At 30.8% G+C, this 22411-nt stretch overlaps 2 protein-coding genes across 2 annotated transcripts in view; both read right to left on the reverse strand.

Annotated features, from left to right (window-relative positions):
* The window catches only part of LOC108761792 (limbic system-associated membrane protein), a 291620-nt gene that overhangs the window by 232522 nt on the left and 36687 nt on the right, over positions 1-22411 (reverse strand). The gene's annotated exons all lie outside the window — the stretch shown is intronic.
* Positions 7288-8669, reverse strand: LOC108761794 (uncharacterized). The gene is made up of 4 exons (XM_018508517.1): positions 8623-8669; positions 8062-8323; positions 7595-7739; positions 7288-7308 (listed from the first exon to the last, which is right to left on the reverse strand). The coding sequence occupies exons 1-4, from the start codon at positions 8666-8668 to the stop codon at positions 7288-7290; spliced, it is 474 nt and encodes a 157-aa protein (XP_018364019.1). The 5' UTR covers position 8669.

Consider the following 22411-nt stretch of genomic DNA (forward strand, 5'->3'; position numbering starts at 1 on the left):
AAAGCAATATAAAAAGGATAACGGCCAAATACAAGCAAAAATTAAAGATGATAAATTTAAATAATAATAAATAATTTATTCTTTAATGATTTAGAAAGACGTGGACATTTGTAAAAAGATTGTACTCCGTCTATATTCATTTGTTGTCTACCCATTTTAATTAACGTTAAAATATCCTTAATTTTAACTTTATATTTAATATTAATATTAATATTTTTATTTTTATTATTATTTTCTTGATTAATATTTACCTTGCTAATGAAAATTAAGTAGATAAGTCAAAGCGTCCTTGTCTTTCTAAATCATTAGAGAATAAACTGTTTATTATTATTTAAATTTTCCATCTTTAATTTTTGTTCATTCTCGATCGATACCCTCTTTATATTACTTTTCTGATCTACATGTTAGCGTAGCACAAATGCATGATTATCAATACAGTTCAAACAGCTAAACGTTTATTATTTTCGTACATGCGATATTTATAGCATTCACGGTTAATATCTTTTTTTATACGATAACTTGACTATGATAACTCAATTAAGTCTTTTATGGTAAAAGTATTTAACTTAATCGACCGTGCACGACTTACCTTGCATAAATGTTTCAATATCGAGATAAAAATACGCTTTTTGCAATAAAGGTAATAGACCAATGAATAAAAGGCACGTGAAATTTTATAATCTGATAATTTTATACTTCAACTTACAAGAATAACCCATGTTTTAATAGAATATTTATTTAAATCCGGTGTTCTTTGCTTAATGACGTCTCCAGATTCATATCGTTTGGATGTACTTTCTCGTGCATCGGTTGGGAATATTTATGGTAGCCGTAAAAAATGATTATATAAATGTGAGAATATAATTCACTACAATACCAAAATTAAAAAACATTAAAAATATCATATTATTCATTTTATCTTTAAAACTTGCAAATTTTTATAAAATGGATGAAATAAATCCGTAAGTCACATACGGTTTCATATATGTAGATACACATATCAGCTTTCAACGTTAAACGTTACGATTAATTTGTTTAAAATGATGCAGTTTCTCGCGAGATATAGCTTTAATTCTTTATATACTATTTGTATAATGATTATACTAAACGTTGTTGCGAGCGGTTTGAATGATGTTTATTAATTGAGCGCCATGAAATGGATTAAATATCAGAACAGTAGCATTAATAGCTATCTCATGGCATTTAATTTTGATCAATGTACCGTTTAAATTGTACCATCGGTTACGCAAATGGTCAAGCTAAATTGCACTGACTAACATAAGCTATTGTTCTCACATAAAAATTCAATTATTGCTCTTATTATTCTAAAATAAGTATATAATTAATTTTAAGAGACTATAGTGAAGATAAAAATTTTTATAAAATAATAGATGAATAATTAACAAAAATTTCTAGAATATGCTTTAAAAATAAATCTTAGTTCATTCTAATATGCGTAGAAAGAATTTTTGAAATATATGTTAAATTAATAATATCCAAAAATTTTAAAGATAAAATATTAATAGAATTTCTGTTATGTTTGAGTGAATATACATGATTAATTAGACCGATTGTTAAAGGCAAGATATGCGCACTTTAGTTTTTTTATTCTAAACCACATCTCAGTTTAGAGCGCGGCATGAAAAGTTCGAAGGCTCAATTTTGTTAGCGAGTTTCGCGGCAGCGTCGCGATTCGTCGACGCCCGACCGCGTGAAATACGAGCCTGGGGAAGAACGTAGAACGAAATTAATCTCCGGTCGGTAACGGAAGCGCAGCCTGGTTATAGAATTGGCTGAGAGCCGGCTGGAGTACTGGGGTGCACGCTGAAAGAGCCAGGGTACGGCGCGAGAACGTCGAATGTCGCCTGGAATGAAAATTGGTATAGACGTCGCTCACCTGCACAGGCCCATATTGTATGACACCGCGAGAGATTCGGATGATTTATTACGTAATATCACGGCCTCGGGCGAAAACCCCTGGCCCGCTTTTTCTTCCTCCCCGACCTTGCGTTCCCCGCGCGATCCTGCTGTGTGTTCGTACTTGTCTGTGCATGTGCATGTATATGTGTGTATATGTATATGTATACGTATATGTCTTCCATCCGCTTGTATTATCCTTCCCCTTTCTACCCTATCGTTCCGTACACGTTGCGCACGAGACGTCGATTGAAAGTGTGACGTTAAAGAATCCATTGACGAGATTGAGAGATCGCCCGTATAACCCTGTGACGTTTATTTTCAAGAGGCGCTGATCGATTCGGACGTTTGGTGTAAAGAACGATATTTTGTTTCCTCTGTATAGCATTGTGATTGCAAGGACGTTATTCTCTGTCCATTTCTTAAAATCTATTAGATCTTTGATTTCTTTGTCAAGGATATATCGAGTCTAGAAAATTATAGGGGAAAAATGTCTTTCTCGTTTGGTTCAAATCTTGTACACAATTGTATACAGCAGTTATTAGAAATTATTATTGGTTATTATTATATCTGAAAGAAAGGAGCCAGTTTTGAAATAGTGGAAGGTTAGTGTTGTGAAATATCACGATATATCTAGGCTTGTATAGTTTACGGTGCATTCTGGATCCATCAAAATTACTTCTTCGTCTACTTATAACATAGCTACTAGTTATTAGTATATACTGCGTTACTGTAAAGCTGCAGTAATTTTGCAGATAGCAGACAGTAATATAATTTATAACTGTGTACTCTTCACGTAATTTTGAGAAGTATGTTGGTCCCAATTTATAACTTTAGTATAACTTGGAGGTCTTAAATATGGCTTTCAAATGATGTAATTGAACTAAATTTGATAACAAAATGTGTGCATGTATCTTACATGCAAAATTATACATACTCTATACTAATTGATAATTCAATATTTCCTTCCTATTCTATAACTACATAATCTTTTTCTTTCTATTTTTTTTCTTTTCTCTTCTATTTTTTGTAAATTCATTTGTTTTATATGCCTGAAAAACTTCCTCCTAAAGCATAATTGGTCACTCTGTGGCTAACAAATTTGCACTAAAAGTAGATATGTCACATGAATATCTTGTGTATATTATATTTCTCTATAAAACAAAATATTGTATAATTCCCTCCCTCTTTCTACATATAAAATTAATCGTCATTACGTTGCTTTTTATCGTTCCATAATAATTCCCTAAAGTTCACTTGACACATATGCATATATTCGCATTCATAATAATACGAATGATGTAGAAATTTGCGGGCAAACAATTAAATTTAAACCACGAGGTAATTACCTCTTTAGTAAAATTAAATATTTGTCGCAATTATATCTCATCACTTGATATTCTTTCTCACAGTTATGTTCGCTCTCGCCAGTCTCGCGGGACGCGATTATCAGCTGCCAACGAGCACAGGGCAAGCGTTATTCCCCAATGATCGCGCGATAATGCGAAACGTGCGCAATCAGCTTGCGATGGTATGTACCGTTGTAAGCATCGGTCCAGCGTTGGCGATGAAATGTTGCACGCGGCTGCGCCGACGAAAATTAGGAGCATTTCCCAATTTTCGTCTGGATATGACGTGAAACCGCCGTGGCCGCCGGAATCAGGAATGCTCCCGTACGTGATAGCGTTACTGATTCCGCTCCGAGCAAACCGCGGCTACAAGCGGAATGATAACGACGCCGCACTTATCTCCCGTTTGCTCTTTATATTTCAAAATATCCAGAGATATCTGAAATAATACCCGGCATTTAGTCTTTATAAAATCATCCGTTTTAACTCTTCTACAGCGATTTTAAATAGCCTTATCCTAAAAAAAACCGCAGTCAACGGATTTCACTTTGCGTTTATGTCGAAAATTTATTTTCCGTTATACATCTATTCCAATTGATTTTTCTATGTGTGAAGGAATTTATGAATTTACCAGTAAAATTTTACTAGTATTGCTTGACGAAACGTACTATCATTTCAGTTTCGTGTTTCAACGTGAGAGAAAATCTTGAAATGTTATACGATTGTCGAATAACAAACGTATTGCATTGTTTCTTTGGTAAACTAAACTTTAAAAACTGTGTAACATTTTTAAGACATATACAATGTAAAAATTTCTTGTTATTCTCAATATTCAAAAATAAAATAAAAAATAAATATCTAAAATTTTTTTAAATTAAAAAATTAAATGAATAATAAAAGGGGCAATGAGTTTGGCAAGATATAAATGCCTGGGGCTCATTGTCCTCTTTACTTATTAAAAAATGAAGATAAATTATAATATCTATTAATTATAGAATTTAGTATTAGATGAGTCAATAATTTTAATTTTGTCCTAAAAAATCAAGGTAATACCTAACCCTAGAAATATAATCGCTATTGAGTGATAAGTTGCTCTATCGTAAATTTTACGTATCAAGAAAATAGACCACTCTTGATTAATGTAAATGAGTTTTTCATACATTCCACACTTTTGATGACAAAATAATATGTAGTATGATTGTATGTGTCCATACTTAAGTAGGCGCATAATATTAGAGCCATTTTTTCTTCTTCTTAATCCCTTGGATAGACTTCCAATCCGCTTAAAAAGGATCACAATACCATAAGTAAAAGATAAACTGAATGATTTAGTGGTTAGCCTTCTTGGCGGAGAGAAGCTCCAGAGCCACTTCAATCGTTGCAGTGCACCTACTTAAGGGTTAAATACATAACAATACAAAATAATACAAAACTACTTAGTAAAAAACTGAAATTAGTTTTGTTATACTTTCCATTATAATATCGATCACCAGGAAGTTCAATTTAATATATAACGGACAGAATTTTTAGATGATCTCCACTCGTCCTAGTTTTTAGCATGACAGATTAAATCTCTTAATAACCAATGAAAGTATAACGTTGCGTTCAACAATCTCACTCTCTTATACGTAAAATTTACATATCGATAGCATTCTAGAGTTAAGATCACTTATTTTCACCCACATACAATATATAAAAGAGGAACATGTAATTTTACCTGTATTTCACTTGTACATTCCGTACGATATCTTGTGAGAAATGTTATACCGATGCACGTACACATATCATTATGGAAAATACTTTTGATCTCGTAAATCAGCGATGAAAATTTGATTCGTCGGCTGGTGCCATGCAAATGCGACTGGGATTGCAACGCGCCACGGCGCACATCAAAAAGATTCGCTTTGCTCGTCTAGCCACGCGACAGACGCGAAATACCGCGTTCAGATGAGGGTGGTGGAATCGCGGTATCAAAGATCTTTCCTTCAATCTTGCTGAGTGGTACGAGTAATTTCACCGCGAATAACGAGCACTGCCACTATCAGAACGCCCGGCTACTCGGCAACGTGTCTCTCTTTTTTTTCGAGGGCAGTCGCGCCCTCCCGACAGGGAGGTTAAACCGATTCTGCAACATTTCGGGTGCGCTCCGCATTCTGCCTGCGTTGCATGATACGATTTCAGACGTCAACCGGCTCAAAGGACGAATCGGGAATAACGTTCAAAGCCGGGACCAATTGGGACCAATGCAATCTCGTTCCATGACGCAGCGCGGATGTGCGACTGATCGACAGGTTTCAGCGTTACATCGAACTTTTCAAATAGAAAAGGTAAAAATGAGAGAATCAGTACGCGAGGGAAATCGTACAAAGAAATGTTACTTTATTATATCAACAAGAGGGAGATGTTTTATTGTCTCTTGTTTAAATTTTTTGTTCTGTACAAAAGTAACAATATAAGAAACTTGTGCCGATTTAGGAATGGAAAATTATACATACCGTGAAGTATAATTCTCTCATACTACGATGTGACATAAAAAGTTGTACAGCCAAAGTGCAGGAAGATATTTATTTTATTTTATTACATATAAGGGGAAATACTTTGTTCTATATTCTTAATATTATAATATAATTTCGCGTAAATAAAGTATTTAAAGCAAAAGGATTTTGTGCAAAATGAATTTAGACTTGAAAAATCTTTTGCTTTAAATTAAAATTTAAATTAGTTCCGTCGTTATTGCGGTATATAATAACCATGTCTGCATTTGATAACCAATAGCAAGACGTAAATGTACGCGGTTAATCTTTACCGTACTTCGCTTGATGTGAAGCATGCCTCTTGATTTACAACTATATAATATGTTTCAGTACTACCAAAGATCTTTTTAATGAGAATTTCTTTAAAAGCTAATTTAAGTCGATTTAGGTAATACTAAAAATATCAAGAAAAGCCTTCATTTATTATAAAACACACTTTCTAATTTTATACGTTATAGATTTTGTATTCACTCTTTGTGACTACATTTCAAGTTAAAATTAGCAAATTCCACTTGAAATTAAATGTATGATATGATTTTATCTTATCTGTTTAATATTCCGAGAGTTAGCTACTAAAAGATTCTTCTTTTTTACTCATTTACAACTTGAAAATTGTTCTTTAACATTTTTTCTAAGAAAAGACACTAGAAAAGAAGTTATCTTTGAAAAATAAATTAGTTCTTTATAAAATTTATAACGTTTATTTTATTGTATTTGTTTAAAAAAGACAATAAACATTAAGAACATAAACAATACAAGAGTGTATATAATTGTCGATTTTAATGTACAAAATAGTTTATAAAAAATATGATTTATAAAAAAATATAACTTATAAAAAATGTTTGTCAGATTTAAAAAATTCAACATATCTGTAATATGTACACAAACTGCTATATTTATGTATCAATCTATAAATTATAATATTAAAAATCTAAAACACTAAAATTATGCGTAGTTACACAAATTTTAGATTTAGAGTTAATATTATTGTAATATATGCAATGCAATTAAAAATATATATCAATACGCATAGAATCATTATTTTTGAAGCATAAATTCGATTTTTCAATCTATTAACAATCCTTAATAGAGTTTATTTTGGCTACTTACTTAAATCATCATAATATAATTTTTATATTATAATGATTTAAGTAAATAGTAGTATAAATAATTTATATTCAAATAAGTTATAATAGGAGTAAGTTAGAAACAAGTTAAAAGAATTAATTTTTATTTTGTTTTAATTCAGCTGGAAATAAATAAGATTTAAATCAAAAATATATAAATTAAAAATACTAAAAATATTGATTACTAAGATTATTTGATCAGTCATTGATATATATATTTTTAATCTACTTATATTTTACTTGTATCACATTAAAATTTTTGATATTGCACGAAGTTGACAAAGTTAATATGTTTAGTAATAGGTATCATGCGTGACACTTTGTATTAGTTTACAATGGCATTAATGTAAAATGCTTTATTTAAACGAATCCCACTGGCAGCTAAAAAATTTTATTAATAATATTAATTTATATTTTAAAAATAAATTGAACATAATTAATAATATACACACAACAAAATATCATCTCTATATTTAAAAAAAATTATTATTCTAAAATATATATTTATAATGATAATTTTGTTTGATATATGCAGACATTTGTATATAAATACACATTTATTTTTTATACTTTCACTTATACATATATTTATAATATGCAAATATCTATCATTAACTAATTCTTCTGTGGGTGATGATATATAGCACATACTATACATTTTACTCACATTATATGCTTGATACACTTCTTGATACATATTGTTTCTTGAATTGCGAGTCACAGCTGCAATTAAGGGTCTACAAAAAGAGAAATAATCCTCCAAAGTAACAAAAAACCAGTTTGCAAAAACAGGCCAAAATTTCGTCTTTATACTGTTCAAACAAACAACGTTTATTATAATTAATATATATTCTATTTATTTATAAATAAATAATTGTCATTATTAATAATAGTTTAGCCTGAATTAAATTAATACTATTAATTTTATTATAATTATTTTTTTATTTATTTTAATAATTATTTAATTGTTTAGTAATAAGTTCAAATAACAAATATTTAATATTATATTCCGTGTCTTAAAATCTTTTTTTGGTGGAGTCATTGATATATTATAAATCATTCTTACATATAAAACTAATTGATTATAAAATTAATAGCATATAAACATAAATATGAAGAGAAGTCGTTATTTACTTGAGATAAATTGGCAAATATGAGAATATCAACATGCTTATTATTATCAAAAAGATTAATTGCCAAGTGCCTCCATCTAATGATAGATGCAAGGGATTTGCGTAATGCGATCGTCTTATTACAGTGTCTTTTATATAAACTCTTGATTTGTTGCTTTTAGTGTAATTGTTGTGCTTTTCATTGTATTCTATATACTCGTTGTTTTTATTCCACGTTTTGTAATTCGCATTTTGCTTTGCTAGCACATATGCAGTCACAGAAACTAAAGAACATAATTGATAATTTATTGCATAAAATATTGATAAAATGTTTCTTTATTGATAAAAATATCTCTTTTTATCAGAATGTAATCAAAGAATTAATTTTATTCTCTCATCAAGAATTATCAAACAATTAATTTTATTCTTTCAAATCTCATAAAAGTTTATTTTTAACAAATTAATTTAATTAAAGAACCAATTTTTAATCATAATAAATTAATTGCTAATTATATATTCATTATTATGTTGTTATATACATATATAATATATATATATAACACAATGATATTAATTATCTTACCTAATATAATTGTGAAAAAGATCATGCTCCTTAATATTTGCATCATAATATACAAATATTACGATGTTAAACTTATTTACGCGCCTTCTTTACGTCTTGACTTTAAATAATTAACAAAAGATCGTTTGTCTTTTATCAAATTATTCGTTGCCAGAGTTACAATGTTGTATCGTCTGTCGGAAATCAACCTATAATCATTAAATATATCGCTGAATTATCTTGTTCAATAACTTAGACTTAATGCGAATTATGATAAAAGGAAAGAGGACTTTTAGAGTGAACTCAAAGAAATATTTATTATATAGAATAAGAAACGACAAGAAATAATAGCAGAATATAATCAAAGAATAATTAAAGAAAAAAAGAATTCAACGTTTACAATAAATTTCTTATTAAAATGGAGATGTCTAGTAATTAGGAGAAAATGATTAAAAATGTAAATACTTAAAATTTAAAATGTTTGAATAATACAAGCGAAATGAGATTGTGCGAAAGCGAGCACATGATGTTTACGTGTACTGTAGCTAATTAACAAGGTCACGGCAACTGAGAGGACTTTAAATATCGTTCAATGTATTTGGCAAATTATGTTTCGATTGAATTTCACACAAATCAATGATCCAATAATTTAACGCGGAATAATCTTATAAGGTTTCGCTACGTAAGTAGCTCTTAATTAATATTATGAAACCGTACAATAAGCATTTCCTAGAAAGTTATCAATCATTAAAACGTGAAATATACTTGCCAAATCGTTAACCTATAATACAAGAAGTAACACAAAATCGCAGGAATAAAATGTCACAAAACTAGAAATAATACATGACAGTTATTATATAAATGATAACTGCTAGCGTCGGCGAGTCTCGAGAAAAAGGGTTCGGGTTCTAACTTGATGGAATGAACCGCAATGTTGACGCGTCGGCGATTTTATTGTACTAAAAATTGTAACAAATAACATCAGTATTTTCGCGAAAAAAGAAATATTGAAGAAAAATTCGATATTGCAACTATGATGCTATGGTACTATTCAGTAAACTTGACAGAATTAGTAGTTTTATTAATCTTCACTATGCCGATATCAATATTAATTTGTTCTTCTTACCAAATTGAAATCCGTTTGATTCTGTACATTTATAACATCACAACAACGACGAACGAATGACTCATAAGAGACAAGCACGAGATTCTTGTTGACGCGTTTGACTTTTCATGTGAATCCAATTGGCTGTCGGTGCTGCGCGTGAAATTGTTTACTCTAATGCCCGTGTCAGACTAAAGATTGGGATTCAAATCGAATTTAACCAATTAGAAGAAAGAAAACTATCAAGTTTAGTGATTTTTGTTTTGATTGGTCAAATTTAATCTCAATTTCAATCTCAACGTCTATAGAAGGAACAATTTTGCTGAATTATCTAAAAATTTACATAGATCTGAAAATAATTTTGTTATACCATAAAAATAATTATATAAGAAATTCAAGCATGATGAGTATAATATCGTAAAAAGTTTTAATGTTCTAGAAACTAAATTAACAATAAACATTCATAATTATTTTAATAATCCAACAAAATTAATTTTCAGATTTGTATCTAGCTGAATTTTTATTTCAATAAAAGATTTTTTTCTTTGTAACCTGATACGGGCATTAGACAAGAATTTCAAAATTATATGATAATAATCTTTCTTTCTATTTATTGAAAATATATTATTATTGGAGCTACCTGTCTACTTATTCGTAGGTATAATTGCTAAATAAAGATTGTACCTCTTTTTCCTCTTAAATTCTTTTTATCGTAATTCTAAACTCGATTATATACCAGCATCCCTACGATGAGTGTATATATATAATGGGATCTATAAATTGCATTTCGGGATATATGTACGCGCGGCAGCCGCGGAGGATCGGTTCCTTTTACGTCAGCGGTTGCAAATCGTCGGTTTATATTTGTTATTCCGAGCAGGGTGCCAGAAGCAATCTCCCTCGGCTCTGGGAGAAAAGAGAGACATAGAGAATGGCAGGACTCGTAACCTGGACACGGCCTTTGCAAAGGCGGAAGAGAAAGAATTATCTCGTTGATGTTGAAAACAAGCACACCGATTGTTTTCCTTTTTTCGCGACCATTCACTGAATATTTTTAATTTGAAAAAACTGACAAAGCGTCGCGTCGTGTACAAAGAACTGGCAATATACCGTGCACGGACAGTTGCACGATTACCAGGCCATCCGATTTCGCGTTAATGGACGCCATTTGTATATGATCGCTTTGAATTAAAAACCATTTTCACAAAGCCGCCGTTCGCTGATAAAGTCTTCATATATTAACTATTTATTTCAGTGTGGTTCGCATAAAACTAATGCAGAGCCAATTGAAAATCCTTATTAGACAGTTTTATTATTAATATTACAGTTGAATTTATGTATCTTCCGGTGTTAAAAAATACGATAGTTTCTTTGAAAATCTCTTTTAATTGTTGAAAAATTTTTATACGTGAATGTATTAAATGTCATAATAATGTTACTATTATTTCAGTATACAATCATATCTCATTAATTCTTTATTTTTTGCATTTTCTTATGAGTTTCATGACTTCGTACAAAATAATACTTCCGTAACTCCTGCAATTTTTCCATACATAAAATAGCGACTTTACCTGTACACTGTGAGAAAATTATCTGTCATATCAAAACTGTTATGTCGTGAAAAATTCTTGTTTCTACTTAGAAGAGCAAAAACGAAACATTTTAATCTTGACGAGCTTAATAAATGGTGTAAAGTGAAATTCTTGTGAGAAAATAGAATATTAACTGAATAAAATATTAACTGAAATTTGTTATATAAACGTAATATAAAAATATAGCGACACACAACTTTCAATAGCATTAAGGATGTTCTGATTATAAAATATCAGCTAAAAATACATCAGTCAAAAAGATTAGCCAAAAAAGTCAATATCAGTTAATTTCAGCCAAAAAATTTTGGTTATAAATATGTTCTGAAATTAACTGCAAAAATAAAACAACAAATTTGGCCGGTTATGCTGCACATTGCGCAATAACCATGTTTTTCTGTAGTTTTAGGTAAACAACTTTTAAACGAGTAAGTGGCTTTAGATAAACTTTCGCACAAAAATTTTTGTTAGAGTTTTATTAATAAATATAAAAAATTTTATTAATTCACGATGCTACCTTTCGTATTAAATTTGCAGAAAAGTACTACAAAGGATGATTTTGCTTTGATAAGAATCAAAGCAAACAAAAAATTATATAAGAAATTTGTGCTGAAATTTTACACATATTACTCAGATGTAATAATAGAATCATTTATGAAATGTTTATATTTTTGATAATGCGATTTGAAAAAAGTATTATTACCTTATCGATTTTTAAGTCAATCAACTTGAATTTTAAACCTTTTAATCGCAAGAAAATTAGTGCATATCTATCTTTTATACATTATATACAGTTTTCTCTAAATGATTACGATTGTTCGATTAATTGATCCATTTTACAAGAAAGAGAAAGAGAAAAGTAAAGAGGAAAAAAATAACTTGTCGCGTGTTTCAACATTTCGACGGAGCGTCCAACGTATTCGCGAAAAATTTTATCGGATTCTAACAAGACTAGTCTCAGCTTTCCTTCTCGGAGTTGAGTTTTCGCAAAGGACCAGTTCATCGTGTTCCTAATTTCGTTTGCCCGGCCGGGATTTCGGTGACTTTAACCCGAGAAATCCTTGAGATGCGGCGCACTGCTCGCGCAGCACGCTCGCGCGCTTCCCGTGATTTTTCTCGTTTCCACGCTGAGAGCACTTCTTGGACCGTCCTCTCTTCTGCCGCCGGAACTTTCTGAGGTTCTTCCGCTCTTCGTCTTTCTTTTTCTTTCTTGCGAAAAGAAAACGGGACGGCAGGCAAGATAAACTTTGCGGTGTAGAAACCGCGGGTTTTCCGTCAAAGTCGAGGAAAACGGGGCCAAATAGATGCCTCTTACATAACATTGGGTGGATCAATGTTTTTTTGCGACTGATCGCGATTCTCTAATCTATTAAGAGGTGAGCGAATAAAATTATTATTCAGACATCGTCGCGACACAAATGGGAAAGCGTAATGAATACTTATTATAGATGCAAGCAAACTGCTTAATTCGACCAAAATTATTTAATAACTCTGGTATATTAATGTTCCGCCGTTAAAGTAATTACAATTAAATAAAAAATTACAATTAAATAAAAATGAAATTTTCTTATTTATTTACTCTTAAATTATAACTTCTAAATTTTCTGTGCTTATAACGTTTTATTATGACTTAAAAATTGTAAGAGTGTTCCATATTTTTGTTGAAAGAAATCACTTGTAAATTATATCATAAACTAAAAAATTTATAACGAAAAAGAAGCTTAAAATTTTGTATACATATCACAAGAGCGATTTCATATAAAATTATTCATATTATACATCTTATAAAGCGTTAACTGTATTCAAATGCAAATTCGTCTAAAAGGGGTAAGTTATTTTTCGTCGATGCATCCAACAGCGCAATCCGGCTCGAGGGAACTCCCGTGAAATTAATAATAGTTAAAAATCGCATCGGACACGCTTATTCCGACGTATAGTAGCTGTCCTTATTAACGGCGGATACTTAAATCACCAGGCACGTTCCTGTGAAAGTAAGTGCGCTGCGTATAAACCGACTACGGCGTAATATAGCCCGCCGCAGGGTGAATTATATTTCATTTATGCGCGTTAGGATTAGCAGTCATTAGTCAATGTTATATCTTAATTAGCATGCGCCTTCGCTACCCCGTTTACGCCAAGTTTAATTCGACATTTCTTGCATCGCGGAATCGCGCAAGAGGTATAAATCATGACAAACAGCCGCGACGATCGCAACAACGATTCTCCACGTTCTGCAGTAATATTTTTGCAATTTACTAAAACGATCATCTCGTATTTCATTCAAATAATCTCCATAATCCAAATCGATTCTGCTTCATCTGACTTTTTCCGCCAAGAAAAACCGCTCGAATAAAGATGCGCTTCTTGCGTTTTATCCTAATTCTCTTATTGTTAAAAGCCCAATCTTGATTCTTTTTTGTTTTGGTTTGTATCTTCCTCATTGTTGTCGTTTATATGAATTTTTTTTACTCGTAATCCTTAGATTTTTTAAAATTATTTTGCGACATGAAAATTTATATGATATTCTTTTGATATCAAAATATTATAGTATAAATATTACGATATAAACATTTCTATTATAAAAATTAATCGTCTGATATTCGTTCAAAAACAACATTGTAACTCGTATCTGTATTTTTAAAGCTTTATGAAGTTTTTCAACTTGTCCTGTTAAAGAATCGTTCTTTTTTTCTTTTTCTCTTTTTCAAGAATATAAAAATTGCGATAATAACCCACTGGAGGAATCTTTGAACAAGGACATTTCTTTCGAAGTTTAAGTAGGATGTCAAGAGATCGTAAAATTACGAGCGTAATTATTTGAAGATTATGACGGGCGCGGGTACACGCCATTAATTCTACCAATTTTCCTCCGTTTTACTACAAGTTTCGAGTTACCTTCCTTTTTATGCGTCGCTTCTACTTCGTCGCCGCCATGGTTTTTATGTCATCCGAAGACCGTTAATTGGCAAGATTAACAGCCGACGATGCGCCGTGTAAAACAACGTCCAAGAAAATTACTCTGGCACACTTTCGTCCCTCTTTCCCATCCCAGGTCGATACCCAGAAAATGATCGCCCGCAGAAAACAACTGCAGTTTTTCACGGACAATCTTTTTCGTGCCCGACCGGATGACGTCGTTAATTGTTTCGTTGCCGCTGCGAAATATTGCCTTCGTGGCTGATTTGAACGAAGAGCTAATCACACGTAACAAAAACCAGAGGCAGAACAATGAAATATAAGAGCATCAAGAAAGGATTAATTTGACACAATTGAACGGAGTGATTTATGCACCGGATTTCGCGAGACATTCAACGGACAAATACCTCCGAAATTTCCTTATTTTATACTTCGCATAGAATGGAAGAGAAAATTAGTTTATCGATTCTTTTTGCATTTCAGAGAAATTTAATATTTTATACTTATTATCAAATAAATAAATAATAAAAAAGGCAGAAATAAAAAAAGCGAAGAGAAAGGATATAAATCATTTTGTCTTCTCTTTAAATAATATTAGGAACGTATCTTCTTTTTAATTTTAAAATCTTTAATTTTATGTTATTTCACTTCGTATAGAGAATAGAAAAGGAAATTATTCATTAATTTTTGCGCTTTAGAGAAATTTAACAGTTCGTGTCTATAACTAAATAAAGAACGATAGATGAACAGAAAAAAAAATTTTTTTCTCTTTATTTAAATATCATGAACGTATTGTTCTTTCTAATTTTACTATCTTTAATTTTACGTATATATACTGCGAAGAGTTAAAATTATCTTGACCTATATATGAGACAGTAGATTATATACACACATACCTACCACACACACAAATGTGTTAATTATTGGAAAATCTTTCGTTATTTTCAATTGCCTATATATCTGCGAAGTTATTTCTGCTATCAAAAAAAAAATAGCCAATAATCTATAGACCAAAAGAGATGCGAAAAAATTATGATATAAGATATCTTGTAATTATTATATAATACTTTAATAAAGTCTTCTTAATCAGAATTGATCTTTGTACAAAAATGACAGGGTCACAGTTATATTGTTTGTGAAAAAGATACAACATTCATTTCGAGTTTCACGCCATTTCTCTCGTCGTGCATCGTAAACTACGGTATATCGAGCTTTATAGACGTTACAACGAATAATCGACTGAAATTCTTTTCAGCTTATGAACTCGTCCTGTTGATTTATAATTTAACGGTGTCACTACTAAACGTGACAACGTAAATCGTTACCGTATCTAGTATTCGTATCTTTTAATAAAATGTAAATCTCATCAATAATAAATCAACTTCTCTCGAAGCTTCTCTCAATGAGAAATTTTCTCGGCATTCAGTAATGATCGCTTTTTAGATATAATTGGCAAAATTGAAATAAATCACGATCTAAGCTTAAAAATTTTTAAAGCGAGAATAGTCGACTGTGAACGTTCGACAAAGTAAAGTTTGACGCTTTCTATTAAAAAATATTTTTAAAAAATCTTTAAAATCAATCTTTAATTTTATAATATATCTCTAATTTTTGAAATTCTATTTCAAAAATGTAATTCACATATAATTTCTCTTAAGGGCTGATTAGTCGTAAAAATAGATCATTTTTAAGCGTGGATTGCCGAAGAAGTAAAAAAGCTGCAGGCTTGTGTTTTGATATCTTATTCAAGTACACATTGAAGATATAAAATATGCAAAATGAAAGGAAAAATAATAATCTTAACACTATTTATTAAAATGTTATGAAAGATCAATTTTTTTCGCATCAGTTATTGATGTCGATGATTCCGCCATATTGGATCGTATGAAACGAAAACAAAAAAAATATTACTGAAGTGTATTTTATTCCCTAAGCATTGACCGAGCTTATTCAAAATTTATTAAAATTTGACTGAAAAAAAATTTTTTTAACTTTTGATTTAACTTTTGGCACAAATATTGTTAATTAATTTATTAGTATCTTGCAAAATAATAATGATATTGTAAAAATCCTCGGTTAATGCTTAGAGAATATTATAAGGATAATAAAAAACCAAAATTCAAGTCAATACGATGAGTACATCTTGAGAAACCGCCGACACCGTTTCGAAAAATAAGGTTTGAAGGAAAACGCATTTAAAGTTCTACAACATATAATCTTTATATAGTGCAAATTTTGTAAGCTTTGTAACTCAGAAACTAATTCGAATTTATACTTAAGACCTTTTGTTCCATATTCTACAGGTTTCAAATTTTTATACTTTTTAAAGCAGAAAAAGTTTTTTCGATTTTTTTTTTAATTTTACACCAGTCTAACCCCCTAAATATTAATATATCAAATAAGTAATACATCATATTTATTAAATTATAAATCAACAGACAAGTTCATAAACTGAAAAGAATTTCAGTCGATTATTCGTTGTAACGTTTATAAAGTTCGACATACTGCAGTTTACGACGCACAACGAGAAATATAACATGAAATTATATATTAGGTGTTAAACTTAATTCCTGCTGTTTTTCGTCTCCAAAATTGATTTGTTTCGAAGGGAAGATGAATGAATACCTTAATCAAAGTAATCTCCTTCATTTTCTACTTTATTACTAATTAATAATACTTTATTAATAATACTTTGATTAAGGTATTTCCCTTCGAAACAAATCAATTTTGAAGACGAAAAACGGCAGGAATTAAGCTTAATACCTAATATATTTCACATTTAACAGATTAATTAGCAAATTAATTAATTAAGTATTAAATATATATAAAAACAAGTATGATGTGAATAGAAATAAATTGTGGTTTAAACACACAAGTTTTTAAAGCAAGTGTTGCAGCCAAAAATATTTAAATATAACAACTTTCAGTTATCTTTAACTACACTACTGTTTACTGATACAAGATTCACTAAATGGGAAAGTAAACAGGTTATAAGGAATGCCTCCTCCTCGCGTCGTTTATCACTTTTAGTCTTTTATCACTGTAGTGCATATTATCACGTGCTATAGTTGCTCGCAGCAGGCTCGACCAGACACGATGGGAATGCAGCGCCATGATTTATTCCTGTGCTATGTAGCGGTACCGAAGTTTTCTAATTAAGTATACGTAATGAGTAACCGTGTCGTCTTGTCGGTGTGTCAATGGCGAAATTCACTGTGAACGTGCATCGTCTGCCCGAGCAGCTATCTGCATATAAACTGCACGCGCGATACAAACATACTTGATTACTGAGCTCTACCTGCAACGTAATGATGATTTTACTTTGATCTAAAGATAAATTTAATATTACTTAGTACACGGGGCCACTTCGTTCTTTTGATATGCGAACGGAATATAATTGTTTATTAACCCTTTGTGAAACGGTCACCCCCCCCCCTCATTTGGGGTCACATCCTCTTATTTTGTAAATTTCCCGTTTGATTTTTACAAAACTTGGTCTATGGGATAATTTTTTATAACGCTTATTTATTTGAATTTAGGTTAAAAATAAAAAATTCAAAATAGTACTTAAATTATAATATAAAATTAGACAGCAATAAAAATCCTATATTCGGTCAAAGCGAATCTTAAATATTTCATTGTGAATTTATATACATATCTAATTCTGTAAATCAAAATAGTGAATTTGAATAGCAGATAAAAGTTACAAAAATTATCTGAATATTTTTTTTCGAAAACGCGTTTTCGAAAAATTTGTAATTGCTAAGTATATATATATATATATATATATATATATATATATATATATATAAAACGTCATTTCAAACTCTGGTTATAAGTCCTGTGACATTAAATCTGATTTAAGAAATTAAAAGAAACATAAATATCCTGCAACTGTATAAGCTTAACGATCTTGAAATAAAATCGTGTCCCGAAACTCAAATTGTTCGTACCTCCGCACCACACACAACATATTTCCCAAATGTTGTAATTTAACCAAACTTACTCGAGAAAAGCGACACGGTAGGATAAGAATCTCAATGCGGAATAAACGAAAATAAAAGATTTTTCCATGTGTTCCTATGAAATTTCCTCCTGAAAAAAATTAATAAAAAAGACATAAACTTAAAGGTTGCAGCTCAAAAGTTCGTATTAAGTAAAACTTATTATGCATTGTACCATTTCACTATACTTCTTTTAACTATATATTGTAAATTTATTCAACTTTAATGATCGCAAAGAGAAAAGGAATTCCGGTTTTCATCAAATAGGTACGAGTTCTCCTTAAATAAATTTTGCATTTTCATATTAAAGTAAAGCTAAGCAAATTCTGAAGAGAATAATAATCGTGTAACGCCTTGTATAGTGGATTGTACAAATGTATTATATTGTTAACATTTCAAACATCTCGTCTGCATTCCGATCACGTAAAAGGCAAGCGGACAACCTAAAATTTCATCCGATGGTGTCTGAAATGCTTTGTAAAATGTAATTACCGAAGGTTGCTAAGAGTAGCGCGATAAAATATAAATGCAGAAGCCGTGAAATATTCATCGTAAAATGTACTCGCGTGTAGATAACGGGCAACGAGGAGTAGGTCCGAATTGAATTTTGCAATTCGCGAACGCGAGGAGGACACATTTAACAGAAAAACCCGGCGTGTACGGCCGGCATGCATAATGCCGCTTGCATGTCAAGACTAGCTGTAAAATTTAAATTGTCTGAGCGAGGCTGTTGTCACAGTTTGGACGGAAGCGTCATATAGCGGTCTTAAAGCCGAGAGTCTACAACGCTGTTAGACTTAATCTATTTTCGAGGACGGTTCAGATTATCTTAATATACCGTTGGCGAAATTACCTTGGTGTAGTTAAAGAAGAAATTTACGAAAGGAAAACTAAGTAAGATTCGGCAGAAAACTCGAGTACGTATCTTGAAAAGATAAAACTAATTGTAGGGTAAATCAAGATTTGTATTTTATATTCTGCAACGTTACCATAAGCAGAATAAATTCGAAATACTCTGCTAAATAGGTCGTATATCATTAAAAATTAGCATCGCGCGATAAAAAAACTGCGTTCATTAAAAGAAAAAAAGTTCTGGTCCTGTACAAGATAAATTTCAAATTTGCAACGACACGTAAGCATCGCATGTCGCTCCCTATCACTGTAATTAGGTCATGGAGTCGCAAAAACATAGGAGTTAATAAAAGATTACTGTATTAATTAAACACGACTGCTAGACGATTCTTGCATTGCATATCTATACATCTACAAATGTGGCACTTGTTACGTATTTGTGTCGCATCCAAAAAGGAAAAGTTGATTACAGATATTAAATGGAAAGGACGGTTTTTTGCGAAAATATAAAAAATTTCACTGGATACATATTTGAAAATAATTTTCTTGTACTATCAAAATAATTATGCAGGATGTTCAAAGTAGTTAGTAAAACGTTAAAACTTTTTGCAGAATTACTCATCAAACATTATACATGATTATTTTGATGCTTCAACAAAATATGTTCAGATCTGTATCTATAGTAACTAAATTTACTTTAGCGAAACTGTTCTTTCTATATATATTGCTCCAGATTCTGTCTGAAAAGGAAAACATGGTTTCAGTATAGCCTTTATCGCCGGATTATTTTTATCAATTAAATTATAGCCCTTATTACCAATATTATATGCTTTATATAGCCTTACATATATTTACTTATAAAATGCCTGAAATATCGAAAATATCATTTCTTTTCTATACGGACATCACAGGCAGCTCTAATGATATTAGCTTTTTACATTATAACACTTTAAATCTGAAGGCAGACGCTATCTCCCGAACCACTTTCACGGTTGTTGAATTTTACGTTATCGTAATATTCATATACGTCTGGCTAAGGATTTTTTAAGCTTTTATTTCGAGAATTAACCTTATTTTGTGTTATAACTATTTGAGTATTCCCAAAACTTGTGCGCTGAAGAAGCAAAACCCTCGGAACTGTTATCGCAACATAACATTTATTTATTATTTCTTCCCTTTTTTTTATTATTTTATCTCGATGCATTGTGGAAATCTCATTGCAACAAATGCGATAACTTCACAAAAGCTTCTGTCATGAAATATGTTACTGTTCGATATTTTTATTTTTTTAGCCGTATCACATTCATTATAATATTCGTGGTACAAATTACTGTGGTTATACTTTTTCTAGCCGTCTTTTTTTAATTACACATCAAAATACATAAAACGTACTTGCGTACATTTCAATTGTATCTCCTTTCACACGCGCGAATCTTCATCAAACTATCACTATTCAAATAGATTGAAAAGGTATGAAAAGTTGAAGAACTTCAAGTTTTACGAAAGTTTCTTCGAATTTTGGCGAGCAAAAGTAGATCTCTTACAATATCCCGATAATATTTCTCTTTCTGAGATAATCTGAATTACCATTAAATGAAAATTCGAAGAATTCGCGACGATAATTATTATATTATTCCTTGGATACTTGATTACACATAAAATCCCAATCAGAGGACGTGATTATTCCTCAGATAAAAATATAAAATAATTAAAAAAGGGGCGAAATATATGATTCTGTTTGTACGCTAAGAGCGTACTATTCCAATATGTAATGCAATTACAGGAATGTAGTAATCGTCAAAAATAAATTCCTGCGTCGATAGCTTATTAGTAATTAATACGAATGTGATCATATGTATAATTAAATATTTCAACGGCGTGTTTAATCAATAGCCTGACGCAATTAGCAATAACGAACAAGCATACGTAACGATATCAATGCAAAACATGCAAAGCTTATTTGACGAAAATAATTCTGGTCAGTTTCCATAAATCTCATCCTTTATTGATACGACGATAAGTATTGATTCGCGTAACACCTTGCTTAATGTTATACGAACTCATAAGATATATAATTATAATTTTAAATGTTTCCTTTCGCTTTGTTAACGATCAATAATTAAACTACCTGCATTTATAAGCACTGTAATTAATGGCAAAATATTATGATAGCCATTAAAATGAAAATGTTGAGTACTTTGAATATTTTATCATAAAACAATGCGAAAAAGATTATGAATATGCAGAAATTCGTATTCTGATATGCTAAATTTTGCAGTTTTTTAAAATGTAACAAAGATAGTTATAATGTTCAGCTTGTCAGGATACGAAATATATGATGATGATGCATATACGTTGTATGAAAAAAGAGAGAGAGTTTTGCGCTATTATTTTGCGACCGTGCGCTAATGTAATGGTGGCATCATTAATTTCTCCGACCGGATAAGTTGCGAGACAAGTTGCAAAAGCAAAAACCTTATGGATAAGTTTCATCAGTTTTTCAATGAAACTACTATTTTTTAGATCGAGATTGTTTTTAACGGGAACAAGATAAACCAGATCGACAGTGTTTTACTATCTCTGTGTATACCTTTCCGTACATATATATTTTTTTTTATGCGTGAATAATCCTTTTATTAATTTTCTACCAAAGCATCTCTTTTGCATATTATTAATACATAAATATAATGATACAGTATTCTCGTAAAATAATTATAATAAAATATATTGAAAATTTATCGGGATGGCGAATATAAACTGGTCAAAGCTTTTGTGTTAGTCGCTTAAAACGGTTTATTAAATTTCTTCTAAAGATTTTAGAGATGTAACATTAATCCATAATTTAAACATCTATTCATTTAAAAATTTTAATTATTTGCAAAGCTTAGCATATATCTCGTTTAACATTTTCTGAAAATTTTCGCTCGAGTTGCTATCATTCTATCTCTTTTAGTGAATAATTTCCAGAGATATCCGAATAAGAGAGAGCTGAAATATTTGACAAAATATAGCATAAAAGTTAATTATAATCTAATATGGCCTGTATATCCAAAGCACTTACGAATTCTTGAAGGTATCGTATCATACCTACAGAATACAAACTTCGCTCTCGATTATCGTGCCAGATGCGATTATTGAGAGGCAGATCGAGAAATACAAACGTCTCTCCCGACTGGCGATGTGCCCAATGAATACGCGATTGGCGTCTCGTCTTATGAATTTAATTTTCGGCGAAATATCGCGTAAACGTGCCAGAGGCACCAATGCGCCACCGTCATATCGAGTAGTCTGCAGTATGTATGTAGTTTTTGGCTTCTCCCTGATTCTCTTCTCGATTTTGCAAC

Source organism: Trachymyrmex cornetzi, unplaced genomic scaffold (genome assembly GCF_001594075.2).
Source record: "Trachymyrmex cornetzi isolate Tcor2-1 unplaced genomic scaffold, Tcor1.1 scaffold262, whole genome shotgun sequence".
Classification (NCBI taxonomy): Eukaryota; Metazoa; Arthropoda; class Insecta; order Hymenoptera; family Formicidae; genus Trachymyrmex; species Trachymyrmex cornetzi.

Excerpts from the sequence above, each read along its gene's own strand:
- LOC108761794 (XM_018508517.1), bottom strand. The coding sequence starts at position 8,668 with ATGATGCAAATATTAAGGAGCATGATCTTTTTCACAATTATATTAG. Across the intron at positions 8,324-8,622 it reads CTTTTTCACAATTATATTAG|TTTCTGTGACTGCATATGTG; the intron begins GTAAGATAATTA and ends TATGTTCTTTAG. Across the intron at positions 7,740-8,061 it reads TATTTGCCAATTTATCTCAA|TATAAAGACGAAATTTTGGC; the intron begins GTAAATAACGAC and ends TTGTTTGAACAG.